The sequence below is a fragment of the Nothobranchius furzeri genome, chromosome 2 (assembly GCF_043380555.1).
Source record: "Nothobranchius furzeri strain GRZ-AD chromosome 2, NfurGRZ-RIMD1, whole genome shotgun sequence".
NCBI classification, from domain to species: domain Eukaryota; kingdom Metazoa; phylum Chordata; class Actinopteri; order Cyprinodontiformes; family Nothobranchiidae; genus Nothobranchius; species Nothobranchius furzeri.
The window spans coordinates 76,993,315-77,007,729 of NC_091742.1; the positions used below are offsets into that span (position 1 = coordinate 76,993,315).

General features: G+C 47.8%; 2 protein-coding genes across 2 annotated transcripts in view; one reads left to right on the forward strand and one right to left on the reverse strand.

Annotated features, from left to right (window-relative positions):
- nhsl2 (NHS-like 2) overlaps nucleotides 1–14,415 on the reverse strand; it is a 215,538-nt gene that overhangs the window by 174,066 nt on the left and 27,057 nt on the right. The gene's annotated exons all lie outside the window — the stretch shown is intronic.
- Nucleotides 1,484–6,329, forward strand: LOC139066099 (uncharacterized). Its single transcript, XM_070547988.1, has 2 exons — nucleotides 1,484–3,846; nucleotides 3,907–6,329. The coding sequence occupies exon 2, from the start codon at nucleotides 4,308–4,310 to the stop codon at nucleotides 6,327–6,329; it is 2,022 nt and encodes a 673-aa protein (XP_070404089.1). The 5' UTR covers nucleotides 1,484–3,846; nucleotides 3,907–4,307.

Here is a 14,415-nt window from a genome sequence, read left to right on the forward strand (position 1 = left end):
ACAAAAAAATGCTATGAATTGGAATACAGGCTTCATTTTCTTCTCTGCTTTCAACAGGAAATACAGTGAGGTAGATAAATGGTAAAATATATGAATAGAAATTATCACAAAAGTAAAATATTGTGTGAACAGAGATGACAAGTTACAGTGAAGCCACTTTCAAGCAATTGCATAGGTACTGGTTCCTGGTATCGGTTAACTTTTACCGATACCGATACCAGCATTGGTATTATTGGTATCGGTGCATCCCTAATTGACACCCTTATCAGTAAATAATCGGTTAACCATAAACCAACCACCAACCTCCCCTCAAAACACAAACATGCACAAACCTTCGCCCCGATTCATTAAATAATACAAACACTTTTTCTGTATACTCTTTTATTTAATTCTGACGCACAACTAAAGCCCTACACTCATTACATTTACTAAAAAAAAGTGGCGTGAGAGTGTGATGGAGCTGAAATGTTGGTCAGAACCTATTGTTCAGTGGGCATCACACAGTGCTGCGTACTTATAGGCACATTCTGGAGGCCTTACTTTTTACAAAAACTAATTAGTTTCCTCACATTGAACTAAATAGTTAGACTTACGTTTCTTTGTTTTAATAAACAAATTAGGCAGATGCAAAATAGCCGTCGCCAAGCAGACGCAGACTAACCTGTTACTAACCTGTTGCTGATGTCGGTTCATTTTGCTTCGATTCCAACAGGCAACGCGCTTCGATGTGGTGCTCATTTGTGTTCACTACCTAGATTAAAATGCTGCCAGGCTGTGCTTTTTCTTACCCGCTTCATGTTTGAGTAAATTTATTTGATCATGTGATGAGCTCACCTCTTATTCTGTGGTGTTTGGGTCAACATATTTTGATCGTGGAATGATTGTGCCCTCTAGTGGCACAAAATATATTGTAGCAGTTGCTGAGGGGAATTTACTTCCTGTTTCCCAGTGTGCTTAGTGGCATGTAGGTGTTGTCTGGCTGAAAATGTAGTCATAGAGAAGCGTGTTCTTGACCCAACTCGTAAATGCACACGAAAGCTGTGTTGATGATCAATGCTGCTGTTATTACCGACTCAACGCCTTTGACGGCTACAACATTGCACACAAGCACAGTTGAAGGATGTGTCAGCGATAATCCAGATAAAACTATCACAACCCGTTAAGATCTTAACGTTATCAGTCGTTGTTTGGTACTTTTACCCCAGTTGTGATGCTGCCACTGCTGTAATTCCTAAAGGCTTAACATCTAGAACAGGAATTGCTGCCTCATTCATTCTGAGTAGAACTCCAAAACCTATAAACGCCATTTTACCGTTATAATCTTTCTCTTCATTATGAGTAATTAAATGTGTTATTGCAATATACTTTCTCATTAAAATATATTTATATCACTATGTAACGAGAAAGTTCACATTAAAACGAGATTTATTCTACAATAAAAAAAGATACTGATCCTTTATTTTTTCCCTGCACTGACGGAAATACGGTTCCATACTCTTCTGTAATGCTGAGTCATGTTTTATGACAATGGAAGACAAGGTGGACATTTCTCTACAAGGATTGGGCCCTCACCGTTCACTCTGAAAACCCGTTGAAAAGATTTGATTTGTTCGTGAACTAAAAAAAGTTTACAAGGATCTATAAAAGTACAAAAAACTATTTCCTTTGCTGAACAGAAAAAATTTTCTTTAAAATCAATCAAATTTGTCACACTGATCAAAATTAAGGCCCTGTCCACACGTAGCCGGGGATCTGCCAAAACGTAGATACTTTTCTACGTTTTGGCCTGTCATCCACACGAAAACGGAGTTTTTTCACACGAAAACTTTTTTAAAACTCCGGCCAAAGTGAAGATCTGCATTTTCTCCGTTTTGGGTGTCTGCGTGTGGACGGACAAAACCGGAGTTTTAAGGTCCGCAACGTCACTTTCCGCGACAAAAAAATGCTGACATCACGTGTGCGACCTGTGTTTACACTAGCCAACAACATGGATGCCCTCAGAGCTGCGCTCGCTTTATCAAATGTCCAAGCGCTTTTTGCTTGTTTGTTTTTGCAAGCGGAATTACTGCTCCTTGCGAATGTTGAGGGTCTGACCTCATGAGGAAATTACTATGCAGTGATTTTCTCCAAAATGACTGTGCTTAAATTGCTCTGAAAAGCAAATAATCACATCAGCGCCAAGAAACTTCATTTCCCATGATGCTTTGCACACGGAAGCATTGTGATGACGTCACCGCCTAGTACCAGAAACACGATCTGCGGGAGGCGGGAGCTTGGAGCTTTCCCGCGACTTCAAAGACTATAAATCATGAATGAGACAAAGAAACCTCGTTCTTTTGCCCAGGATACCTGGCGGTGAGGACACGCTTGTCGAACGCTCCGACTTCTTTGAGCACGCGGAAGCTCTAAGAGCCAAGTTGAGCCCACGGGACCGCTGATCTGCTCGTTTCTGCTCCCCTCCAGCTGATGTTTGAGGACACAGAACTGCGGAGGGAAACAACAACTCCATCCAGCTCTCAGAAACGCTGTAAGTTGTCAAACTCAGCCCAAAAGGAACTTCGTTTTCTTTGTGTCCAGCCGTGGAGAAACACTCGTGGAGCCAAACAACGGAGAAAGCATCAAACCGGCGGATGACGCTGAAAGCTGCGGAGAAACACGGAGAACCGTCAAATCAAAACAGTGAGGGACGCTTCACTGTTCTGGTGATCAGAAACTCATCTCTTTCTCTCATTCTTTCCTTCTCCCGTTTCCTCTATAGTCTCGAATAAGCAATAAACCGCGTCTATTGCTTAAAAGTAGCTTCGTGCTTTCCTCTTTCGTCCCAAGCACGTCAGTCGGGTCATTTTGAAAGAATAAACTGCTTATTGATCATTGTTTGGTATCTTTAAATGTTTTCTGCTTGGCCACGTGGTTAAACTAAAAGATATTATTCGTGATTAATCTTTTGTGTTGTTTCATGATCTTTTGAAATGTTTTGAGTGATTTTAAGGTTAAGTTACTACTGATTCTAAGTGCTTTGGAAGTTAAAGTGCAAGTTGCCACCCACACTTTAGCCAGACAAAGGAGTCAGCCATCTTGTATTCAAGACTCCATTTTGAATCCATACACACGCACACACACTACTCCTTTGTGAGAACAAAGGACCCCATTCATACATCCTACATACACACAAAACACCTTGAACATTATTTTGAATATACATCCTTTTATTATATCACATGGTTATTATTCATCTATTCCACTGTTTATTCATTTGACAAATTGTTAATTAAATGTTATAAAATTCAGATTTTTGTGTCCAGTAGCTTTGTTGTGTCGAAGAGAAGTCTCTGCTCCAAGGATTCTACGAACTTCAAGAAAGACTGATAAGAGTTTTGGATTCAATTTTTCCCCGGAAAAAGGGGAATGGTGCCCCGTATATCTAAGAATATCTTAATTAATTAATAAATCAGTAAATATTCCCATATTTACAGAATTTATTGAAGAATCCAAAAGTAAGTTGAAGCTTACTAATTGTTCGCTCCTAATAACCCCAACATTTTATTGGTGCTCCGTGTGAGGCTTGGATACACAGAGATTTCTATCCGGCACAAACAAATAAATCCAAAGAGCTTGAATTAAAAATAATCAGTTGTTCAGCCTTGAACCAGCAACAGAGTGGTGCTGATTTCGCTGAGCAGGAAGCTGCATCGAACTCTCACCAGTAACTCAGTGCTTCTTTAAAGGTGCAACGTGTAAATTAATTCTGGTTAACCTTTTAGGTTAAAATTCAGCTTTTCCTTAAAGGTGCAACGTGTAATTAATTCTGGCTAACCTTTTAGGTTAAAATTCAGTTTTTCCTTAAAGGTGCAACGTGTAATTAATTCTGGCTAACCTTTTAGGTTAAAATTCAGTTCCTCATTAAAGGTGCAGCGTGTAAGTAATTCTGACTAACCCTTTTAGGCTAAAATTAACTGCTAATTTAGCGACTTTAACTCACAGTGGCTATTGTAACTAACTGAAACCTTCACTCAAAGACTGATAACACCTTGTTTGCTAATATTCTGAAGGAATAACTAGCATATTTAACACTGCAAGTGTTGTAAGACGTTGCTACGGCAACGCACCAGCTTTTGCTAAAATACTGAAAGGAATAGTATTTTAAGCATCAGTCACGGCATTCCGTGCAATCTTAAAACGCTAAAACCTGTGCGCACAAAGGTTAATTTAGTGTTTTTCTGCTACAAAGCTAGCAGTTGCTGCCCAAAAGGTGCAGCTTGAGCTATCTGCAGAAGCTCTACTAGGCTATTTTTGGTTCGGTTGTTAAAATGGAGGGACAGAGTAGTGAACTGACCAACTCCCAGCAACCAGGTGGCGCTGCGGCCCACGACTATGAACCTGGCCTACTTTCTGGACAAATATTGTCCAAACTGGTCGCGGTTGCTCGAGAACCCGACTACCCTTCTAGGGATTTCACTGAAGAACAGCGTAGCGTCGAGCTAGAAGCTGTAATCGATCAAATAGAAAACCCGGATGGTACAAAACCAATCCAGGTTCACTTAGCTAAGTTAGCCTTGATCCTCTATCAGAGAGAACTCCAACATGATCGAGAGATCATGAACCTCCAGAGTATGCTAGCTGAAAAACAGCGAAATGGAAGGCTGATCGAGGAAGACGACACCCGCACCGATTCTGGGGAAGATGGGGAGAAGACCCCGCCCCCTTCTGCTGATGACAACAGACAGTGGGAAGGGGGGAAACACCATGACTCTCTGGACGGACGCACGCCGCAGGGGAGAGATGAAGCTCATCTGTCCCAACCTGCGGCCCTTTTCCCTACACACACTATAGGGCATTCAGGACCATCTAGGGGCCGAGGGCAATTCGCCCTCGAACCCCAGGTTGGACCACCACCCTCATCTTCACGGCCTTCTCAATCTGTGAGAAGTCGACCAGCTGAGCGGCACCTCTATTTAGACCGCTCCCCCAGTCCACGAAGGGTGCAAGGTGCCGATTGGGGTTATGCACCCCAACCTGCACCTCAACCATCCACCCATCCTAGCTACTCCGGTATTCGGCATGCCGATAACCAGCTGCATGACCAAGCATCATACGCCAGTCCGTACCCGGACAGAGCGTATTACGCAGAAGCCCCAGTTGAAAGACGCAGGCTGCACTACGCAGACGTGCCCCGGGAGGAGGACCTCCCAAGACACCCACGTGACGTGCCAGCAGCCCGCCACAACATGCCGAACCCCGATTTGGGCCCCAGGAGTCAACATTGGGAGCCCAGAGCACACCAGCGATATCCAGCGCCTTCTGAGACAGACCGTGGGTCAGAGTCAGAGGATGACGCGCCGTACCGTGAGTCAGGGCTCCGTGTACGTCAAATTGAATCGCTAGCTAAAGACATAGAACGCTTTGATCCTAACACCAATGAATCCAACGTCGACGATTATCTCAGGGAGATAGAACGTTGTCTGCTTGATCTTCCAGCACCCTCTTCAAGGGAAAAGCTCAAGCTAATTTGGAAAACCACATCTAGAACGGTGCACGGTTTCATGGAAACTCTACCACCTGACATTCGAGATCGGTACTCCTCGCTCTGCCGAGCGTTGAGGGATGAATACGCCACTTATGCAGACTCTGCGTCAGCTACAATGGGGGCCTTCTCCATCAAACACGGGAGGAACGAACCCCCCAGAGAGTATTATCGCCGACTCAAAAGTGCTTATTTCCAAGGTCGAAACGGCCCTGGGCTCGAGGAAGACCCTGCCTTCAGATCCCTGTTCATTCACAACCTGCACGAGTGTGTTCGCTCCGAAGTCTCAATGTATTGTCGGATGAAAAAACTGACAACTCAGGAGATTAGGAGATACGCTCAACAGGCTTGGGAAGCCGGCGGAAAGCCCCAAAAGCCTGACGCACATCACCGCGTCATGCACCTAGCTCCCGACGCCGAGCCGCGTTTGGAGCTTGAAGGCACAGAAGCTCCACCCACTAAGCCAAAATCTGCTAAACCTAGACCTGTTAAACCGCGAGAGCAGTCCCAATCTCCTCAACAGGGGAAGGGGGGTGCTGATTGGCCGCCTAGGTCTGGACAATCAGACAGGAAGTGGCCCAACCAAAACCAACGGCAGGCAGGTCGGAACAGTGGAAGGTTTAAGGAGCGCCGCCCACAGGTAGGTCCCGAACACAAGTCCGCAGGTGAGTACTTGACCAAAGCCGACCTCCAGGAGATGTTTCAGCAGTTCCTAGCTAAACAGAAGGAACAGCTGAGATCTGCAGATGAGACCCCTGCACCAAAGTCTGCTTCTAAGAAGCCAGACTCAGAGCCAACGTCCGCATGACTAGGCGTGGCTCAACCCCCCAGCGTGGCCAGGACTTACCTGATCAGTTGGGGAAACACTACTGGTAGACCACAGGAGTCTCCTGAAATCTACCCCCCAGAGAAACCAGATACTAAATTTCTGAAGTTCCTTGGTGACTTAACAAACCATGATCATGCTCGCCGTTTGTACTGTAGCACCAACGTAGGTGGGTGCATACAGGTTGATGCTCTGCTGGATACCGGCTCAGAAATCACCCTGATGTGCTCCACATTGTTCCATCGCGTGTCTGACACCATGCGGTCGCTCGGGAAACCAGTCCAGGTTGAACCTTGTGACCTGAAAATCACCAGCTACACCCAGACCCGGGAGTGTATCACTCACCGGGCGTGGCTGGATATCACCTTCCAAGACATGACTCTGGTTCACCCGTTTTATGTCTGCCAGCTAGACACTGAACCACTTCTCATTGGTCAGGACCTGCTTGAACGTCTAGCTCCCCTCATCGACTGCCAGAAGGGTCAACTGTGGGCCCAGGTGGACACACCTAAGCCCTGGAACCCGGATAGCAGCCGACCATCCTCCATTCTTGAAGTCAGCATAAGTGAGCAGCAAAACCCTTGTTCCAAGGTCATGCCCCTCCCTACGGCTCCCACAGACGATGACCGCCTGCAAAGGCATGAAACCGCTCCTGGAACTCCGTTCCGCACACATTCATCTTTTCTCTGCTCGCTGAAGAACGTCAGCCTGCAGCCATATGCACCACACATAGTTGGTGGTCTTACCATCAACTGCACCCACATCTCAGATGCTCGCCTTGCTCTTTGGTCTGAAAAGTCAGCCATCAGCCAGCAGACGTTTGAACACCTGCGTCAGAAGGACCCCCTTCTGGTCAGTGTGACACGTAGCCATCGGCTCTTGTCACCTACTTGGCCGCAGAGGCTCCTGAAAGCGCCAGAGGTCTGCTCTCTGACTATCCAGCTTGGAGCAAGACAGCTCACACATACATTCAGCATCATACCACAGCTTGATCCACCTGCACTCATCGGAGCAGATCTGCTGGTTCGACTCGGTGCCCAGCTGGACACTTGCAATCAAGTCCTTTGGGCCCGGGCCACACCATCCTCTGAGCCTGGCTCAGAAGGCCCTGAACACTTGCTGTCCGGTCAGACCATTCCACAGGCCTGCCGTGCAGTGGTTGAGGCCAGCACGGTTCTGCCCCCACAGGTCAAAGGAGTGCCCGTTCGTCTGACTCTGATGAAGCATCAGAAGCTGCCAGGCACACAGGCCTTCTTCCAGCCATCACCACACTTCTTGGAGCTCAACTTAGCCGTCTGTGGCACGCCACTCTTGGAGCTGAACAATCGTTCTGCCTACTTGTTGGTCGAAAATCCGACCCGGAGTCCTATCCACATGCCGGCAGGAAAGCCCTTGGGCATGCTGATAGATAGCTCATTCCATGACTTCGAACTTTCAGTCCCCGTGATCGGACAACTTCCGTTGTTCTTGAACGACAGACAGGTTGGTGCAGACACATTCAGTACTTTCCCTTCACAAATGATAACCATCAAGCGGCATGAAGCCCTTCCTGAGGAACCCATTTGCAGTGCAACCTTAGATACTGACAGCGGTCAGTGTCTAACGGTTTTTGCAATAAATACTCAACCCTCTGAGTCACCGGTTGAAAGCCCGGAACACCAGAGACCCTCCTCCTCTGAACCTTATGACGGCTTCGAGGCCGAAGTCAGCCAGCAGCTTGACAAAGCGGATGCGCTGGAGTCAGAGGAGCAGAGAGCAGAGCTTAGAAGCCTGTTCTATGAGTTTCAGTCCATCTTATCCAGGGACTCCCTGGACTGTGGACTCACAAACCTGCACACGGTTCGCATTCCGACGAACCCGAATGCCCCTCCTACTTTTGTACGTCAGTACAAGATTCCCCTCGCTGCTTATGAGTCGATCCAAGAGATCCTCGATCAGCTGAAGGAGAAAAACATCATCAGAGAGTGTAACTCCACTTACAACTCTCCCATCTGGCCGGTTCTGAAACCGACTGGGAAATGGCGTCTCACCATAGACTATTGTGCACTGAACAAACAGGTACCTCTCTCCAGGTGGCCTATGATCCATTTAGATCAAGAGCTAGCCAGAGTCAGAGATGCTCGTTTCTTCTCTACGGTTGACGTAGCCAACGGCTTCTGGACCATGAAGGTTGAGCCGGCGGACCAGTATAAACTGGCTTTCTCCTTTGGAAATCGCCAATATACTTGGAACCGCTGCCCCTTTGGCTACTCTAACTCACCTGCAGAGTTCAACATCTTCCTCCACAAAGCCATGTCAGATGCTGCTTCCAGAGGGAACCTCATATATGTCGATGACATCTTGATGAGGAGTCGAACCTTCGAGGAGCACCTGGCCGAACTCCGTCACGTGCTGCAACAGCTCGCTGACGCCGGAGCTAAATTGGCGATTCTCAAGGGACAGTGGTGTCGAACCAAAGTGGAGTATGTTGGACTGCTGGTGGGCCCTAATGGAGTCGAGCCCCAAGCGGGACGCATTAGGGCCATTCAGGACATCAAAGCCCCAGCTAATCTGACTGAACTCAGGAGCTTCCTCGGAGTCTGCAACTACTCCAGACAGTTCATTGAGGAGTACGCTGAAACAGCGAGGCCCCTCACTGAGCTGCTTCGGAACGACACACCTTTCGTGTGGGACAGACCCCAAGAACTCTCCTTCCAGTTCCTAAAACAGAAGTTGGCGTCCGCACCCTGTCTGGCTTACCCAGACAAGGATAAAGAGTTCTACATAGAGGCTACTTTCTCCTCTCACTGCCTGAGCGCTGCTTTGAAGCAGAAACACGATCAGGACATGAGAGTTGTGGCATACGCCAGCAAGCCTCTGAGCAAGGTGGAACTCCAGTTCTCAGACTGCGAGAGAGCTCTCCTCTCTACAGTCTGGGCCGTCGAACACTTTCGTAGTTACATCGGTGGACAGAAAGTGATCATTGAAACGTGTCATCAGCCTGTTACCTTCCTAAACAGCCAGCGTCTGCGCGAAGGAAGAGTGTCAAACAGCCGCATTGCGACGTGGATGATGGTGCTCCAAGGATATAACATTGAGGTCAAGTATGGTCAGAACACCAAGCTAGCGCTAGGACAAGGGCTAGCAGGCTGCCAGCACTGTGACTCTGACTCCGTCATGGGCCCCCTGGACACACCTGCCGCAGTCTACCCAACCGCATCCAATCATCGCTACTTTGATGAGAATGTTTGCCAAGGGCTTCCGAAAGTTTACACTGACGGATGCGCCTACCTTCACGAAGGCCAGCTCCGTGCCGGGGTTGGAGTCGTTTGGGTGGACTGTGACACTAAGCAACCAAATCACTACCGGTTGGGCCAAAAGTCTAGTCAGTACGCCGAAATTGCTGCAGTGTTGATAACCCTCCAGCAGGCGGCAGCCTTGGACATCACTCAAATCGTCCTTTGCTCTGATTCAAACTACGCTAGACACAGCTTCATCTCTCACTTCCCCATGTGGAAGGAGAACAACATGAAAAACGCCAGGAACAGAGACGTGAAACACTCGGAGTTATTCCTAGCGTGTGATCTGCTCACCACTGAGAAAGGCATAATGGTCTACTGGAAAAAGGTCAAAGGTCACTCCAGGACCCTAGGTCCAGAGAAAGATGGTAATGACGAAGCTGACCGCCTTGCTAAGCTCGGTGCTGACCAGGGAACCTGCTGGGAATTCAAAGACGAGTGGCTTCCACCCAAGGCCGTTCACGAGGTCTGCGCGATTACTCGTCGCCATGCTAGCCAGGCAGACGAACCTCGGACCGTTGAGGTACCCGTGTTTCTAGGCAGAAAACCACAGGACGCGGACCTAGTCACCATGCAGGAACAAGATCCTGACCTGAAGCTCATCCGCGAGCTTCTCCAAAAGGGCCCGATGTCTAAACAACCATCACCACCTATTGGTGCAAGCCAAGATTTGGTAAACCTGCATCGTCAACTCACGCACCTGAAACTACAAAACGATTTGTTAGTTTACATGCGTGACGATCACAGCCCGCCGCGCTGGGTTGTTCCACTCGACCACAGAGGAGTGATGCTTGCCTACGCCCACGACACTCCGGTTGGAGGTCACCGCGGAGCAAAAGCTACCCTCGCATCACTGACAGAAGTAGCATATTGGCCGTCGATGTCCAAGGACGTACACAGCTATGTCCAAGGCTGCCTCATCTGTGCCCAGTTTCAACCCTCCCAGCCGCTTGCTAGAGCACCACTGCAACGCAGGGGAATAACCTTCCCTTGGTCCCACCTGCAGATCGACTGGGTTGGACCGGTTCCCAAATCGGCAAGAGGAAACAAATATATGCTAACTGTAACTTGCAGTTTCACAAAGTGGGTTGAGTGCCTTCCAGCGCCAAACGATACAGCCGTCACAACCGCTGTACTGCTGATTAACCACGTTTTTAGTCGATGGGGACTTCCACTCTGCATTGACTCTGACCGAGGAACTCATTTCACATCCAGTGTAATGACGTCCCTGTTTGAACTTTTGGGAGTGGAAGTGAGATTCCACCTCCCCTATCACCCACAGTCATCCGGACAGGTCGAACGGATGAACCGCACGGTCGTCTCTATGCTCAAAAAGTACGTCTGCTCCACTGGGAAGGACTGGGACGTCAAGCTCCCTCTGGTCCTGATGGCCATACGGTCCACTCCACAGCGATCCACGGGGGTTACGCCCTTTGAGATGATGACCGGCAGACTGATGACTCTACCACTGCACCTCCTGTATCACCCAGAGGATGTCAGTGTTGCCACTGCCTATACCGCTCATCAGTATGTGGCAGACTTGAAAACACACCTCAGAGCTACGTTCGCGCATGCTCAGAAGAAACTGGAGACCAACGTAGAAGGCGCTAAAGCCTACTACGACCAAAAGACAACCAGCCGCGAATACGAGGTGGGTGACAAAGTATTCTACTTTCGGTTCGCCCAACTGGCACGCAAAGCTAAGAAGTTCCTGCCCTGCTGGTCAGGACCATTTGAGATCGTGGCAAAACTCTCTCCAGTTGCATACAGGTTACGCATCACCAAAGCGAGACAGGAGCCTGTCTACAAATGGGTGCATGCAAACCAAATCAAACCCTATGTCAAACCATCCCCGCGGGTACAGAGACCAGACTCCCCGCAGGAGGTAGACGTAGTCTCGACATAGTTCTATGCATGGAAATGGAAAGGGGGGGAAGTGCACGTTTAACCCACTAACATGTACTAACCGACAAAGAACCAAGCCCCCCCCCCCCCCCCCCCCCGCCGTCATTTTCACTAACCAAGAGAAACTCCTTCCTAGACCGCTAACAGGATGTACCTACTAAAACCTTACAGAGTACTCTGGTACCTACACTAGGCTCTGATTAATGAATCTCTACGTGCAATCAAGACTTTGTCTGAAACCATACCTCAGGATATTGTGTACACACGAGTGGTGAGAGATTTGATGTAGGACCTGCTCAGGGAAGTAAGTTCCACGCTGGACAGCTTGGTTGAAAGTCGTATTTCCCCGTACTTTGTACCACTGGACCTGCTCAAAGATAGCTTGACAGCTGCTACCCCTCTACTGTGCACCTTTCACAAATCCACCTAGCGTACAGCCTAAGTAGTGCAATGCCCATTCACGTTGAAAAAAATTAGAACTCGGTTTCCTGTTAAACGTTCCCATAATTGTGACACCTCACATCTATAGGTTTAGGTCGATGCTGAACATTGGTATTTGAAAGGACGGTAGGCATTTCCACTTTGAACTAGAAACCTGACACTCCATCACCTCAACCTCGAACAGCATGACTCAGAGATTGAGATCATGGACGCTTTCCGGGGTTGTAACTTTGCCTTCGATTTAGAAATTGACCAACAATTACTGATTGAAGGAACCAAATTTGTTAAGTTCACACAAAACCCGCGTGAACTTACTTTGACGCCCAAGACGCTACATTGACACAGATTATACGACTTTAATCTGCACATTGGTCGCCCTGGGGATGGGATGGCTCATCACGGCCGTGATTGCTTATTCCGCCTACAGGCGTGTTAAGAAACTCCAAGATAAGATGCACTTGCTCACCTACGGTGTGCCTCGTGACCGCGTTCGGGGAGACTCCAAGCGTGAATGTACCACACCTGTCTAAAGGGGGTGAGCAACATTTTCTTTATTATTTTGTAACCCTAAGAGTAGTTCTCACTTTAGTCTACCTCACATTTTTATCTGAGTGTTGCATTATGTCACATTCTTTATAAGCTACACACTGAATGTATGACCTAAGAATGTATTTTATGAGACCTCAAGGTTGCTATGAATTTTCTTGGATGTTATATGTTTTTTTTTTTGGGTTTTCTGTATTTTTGTTTCTTACTTGGTCACATATTAACTAGTGGTTATGTGCCGGCCCAGCTCAGTCTGTCAATGACTCTGTCTGACGCACCAGCACATTGTAGTACCTCTTAGTTTTATGGTCCTTGTTTTAGCCCAAAGACTGTCCTGATCCACCCTTTGGACCAAAAAGGGGGGAATCTTGGGACCACATAGGTCAATGCGCGTTTGCGAACTATGGACCTCGTACATCACCGCGTGCTCCATAAAACTGAACTGTATGGCCGGCGGTGAGATGCCTTTGTGTTCCCTCGTGGAGTTAACCGCCCACCGACCTTCCTCCTTCTACACTACTACCTCTCGCATGGACGACATCATCATTGCGTACCACCTGCGTGAGTGGCTTCTTCTCGTTATGCGCGTTGGGGACTATCCCGTTTCCTATCCTCTTTGTGCCTGACCAGGATCAAAGACCAAAGGCGCCAGGATCCAAGACAAAGACCAAAGACAAAGGCGTCCAAGGAGACCAACGTCCTAAGGGACAAACCCACCTGTGCTTCCGACAATCAAGTCGACCTACGTTCATGAGGAACAAACCCATATGTGCTTCCGACGATCGAGCTTTGGGCGCGATCCCCGAAACCAAAAGGGGGAATGTTGAGGGTCTGACCTCATGAGGAAATTACTATGCAGTGATTTTCTCCAAAATGACTGTGCTTAAATTGCTCTGAAAAGCAAATAATCACATCAGCGCCAAGAAACTTCATTTCCCATGATGCTTTGCACACGGAAGCATTGTGATGACATCACCGCCTAGTACCAGAAACACGATCTGCGGGAGGCGGGAGCTTGGAGCTTTCCCGCGACTTCAAAGACTATAAATCATGAATGAGACAAAGAAACCTCGTTCTTTTGCCCAGGATACCTGGCGGTGAGGACACGCTTGTCGAACGCTCCGACTTCTTTGAGCACGCGGAAGCTCTAAGAGCCAAGTTGAGCCCACGGGACCGCTGATCTGCTCGTTTCTGCTCCCCTCCAGCTGATGTTTGAGGACACAGAACTGCGGAGGGAAACAACAACTCCATCCAGCTCTCAGAAACGCTGTAAGTTGTCAAACTCAGCCCAAAAGGAACTTCGTTTTCTTTGTGTCCAGCCGTGGAGAAACACTCGTGGAGCCAAACAACGGAGAAAGCATCAAACCGGCGGATGACGCTGAAAGCTGCGGAGAAACACGGAGAACCGTCAAATCAAAACAGTGAGGGACGCTTCACTGTTCTGGTGATCAGAAACTCATCTCTTTCTCTCATTCTTTCCTTCTCCCGTTTCCTCTATAGTCTCGAATAAGCAATAAACCGCGTCTATTGCTTAAAAGTAGCTTCGTGCTTTCCTCTTTCGTCCCAAACACGTCAGTCGGGTCATTTTGAAAGAATAAACTGCTTATTGATCATTGTTTGGTATCTTTAAATGTTTTCTGCTTGGCCACGTGGTTAAACTAAAAGATATTATTCGTGATTAATCTTTTGTGTTGTTTCATGATCTTTTGAAATGTTTTGAGTGATTTTAAGGTTAAGTTACTACTGATTCTAAGTGCTTTGGAAGTTAAAGTGCAAGTTGCCACCCACACTTTAGCCAGACAAAGGAGTCAGCCATCTTGTATTCAAGACTCCATTTTGAATCCATACACACGCACACACACTACTCCTTTGTGAGAACAAAGGACCCCATTCATACA

Coding starts and splice junctions, on each gene's coding strand:
- LOC139066099 (XM_070547988.1), top strand. CDS start 4,308: ATGGAGGGACAGAGTAGTGAACTGACCAACTCCCAGCAACCAGGTGGC.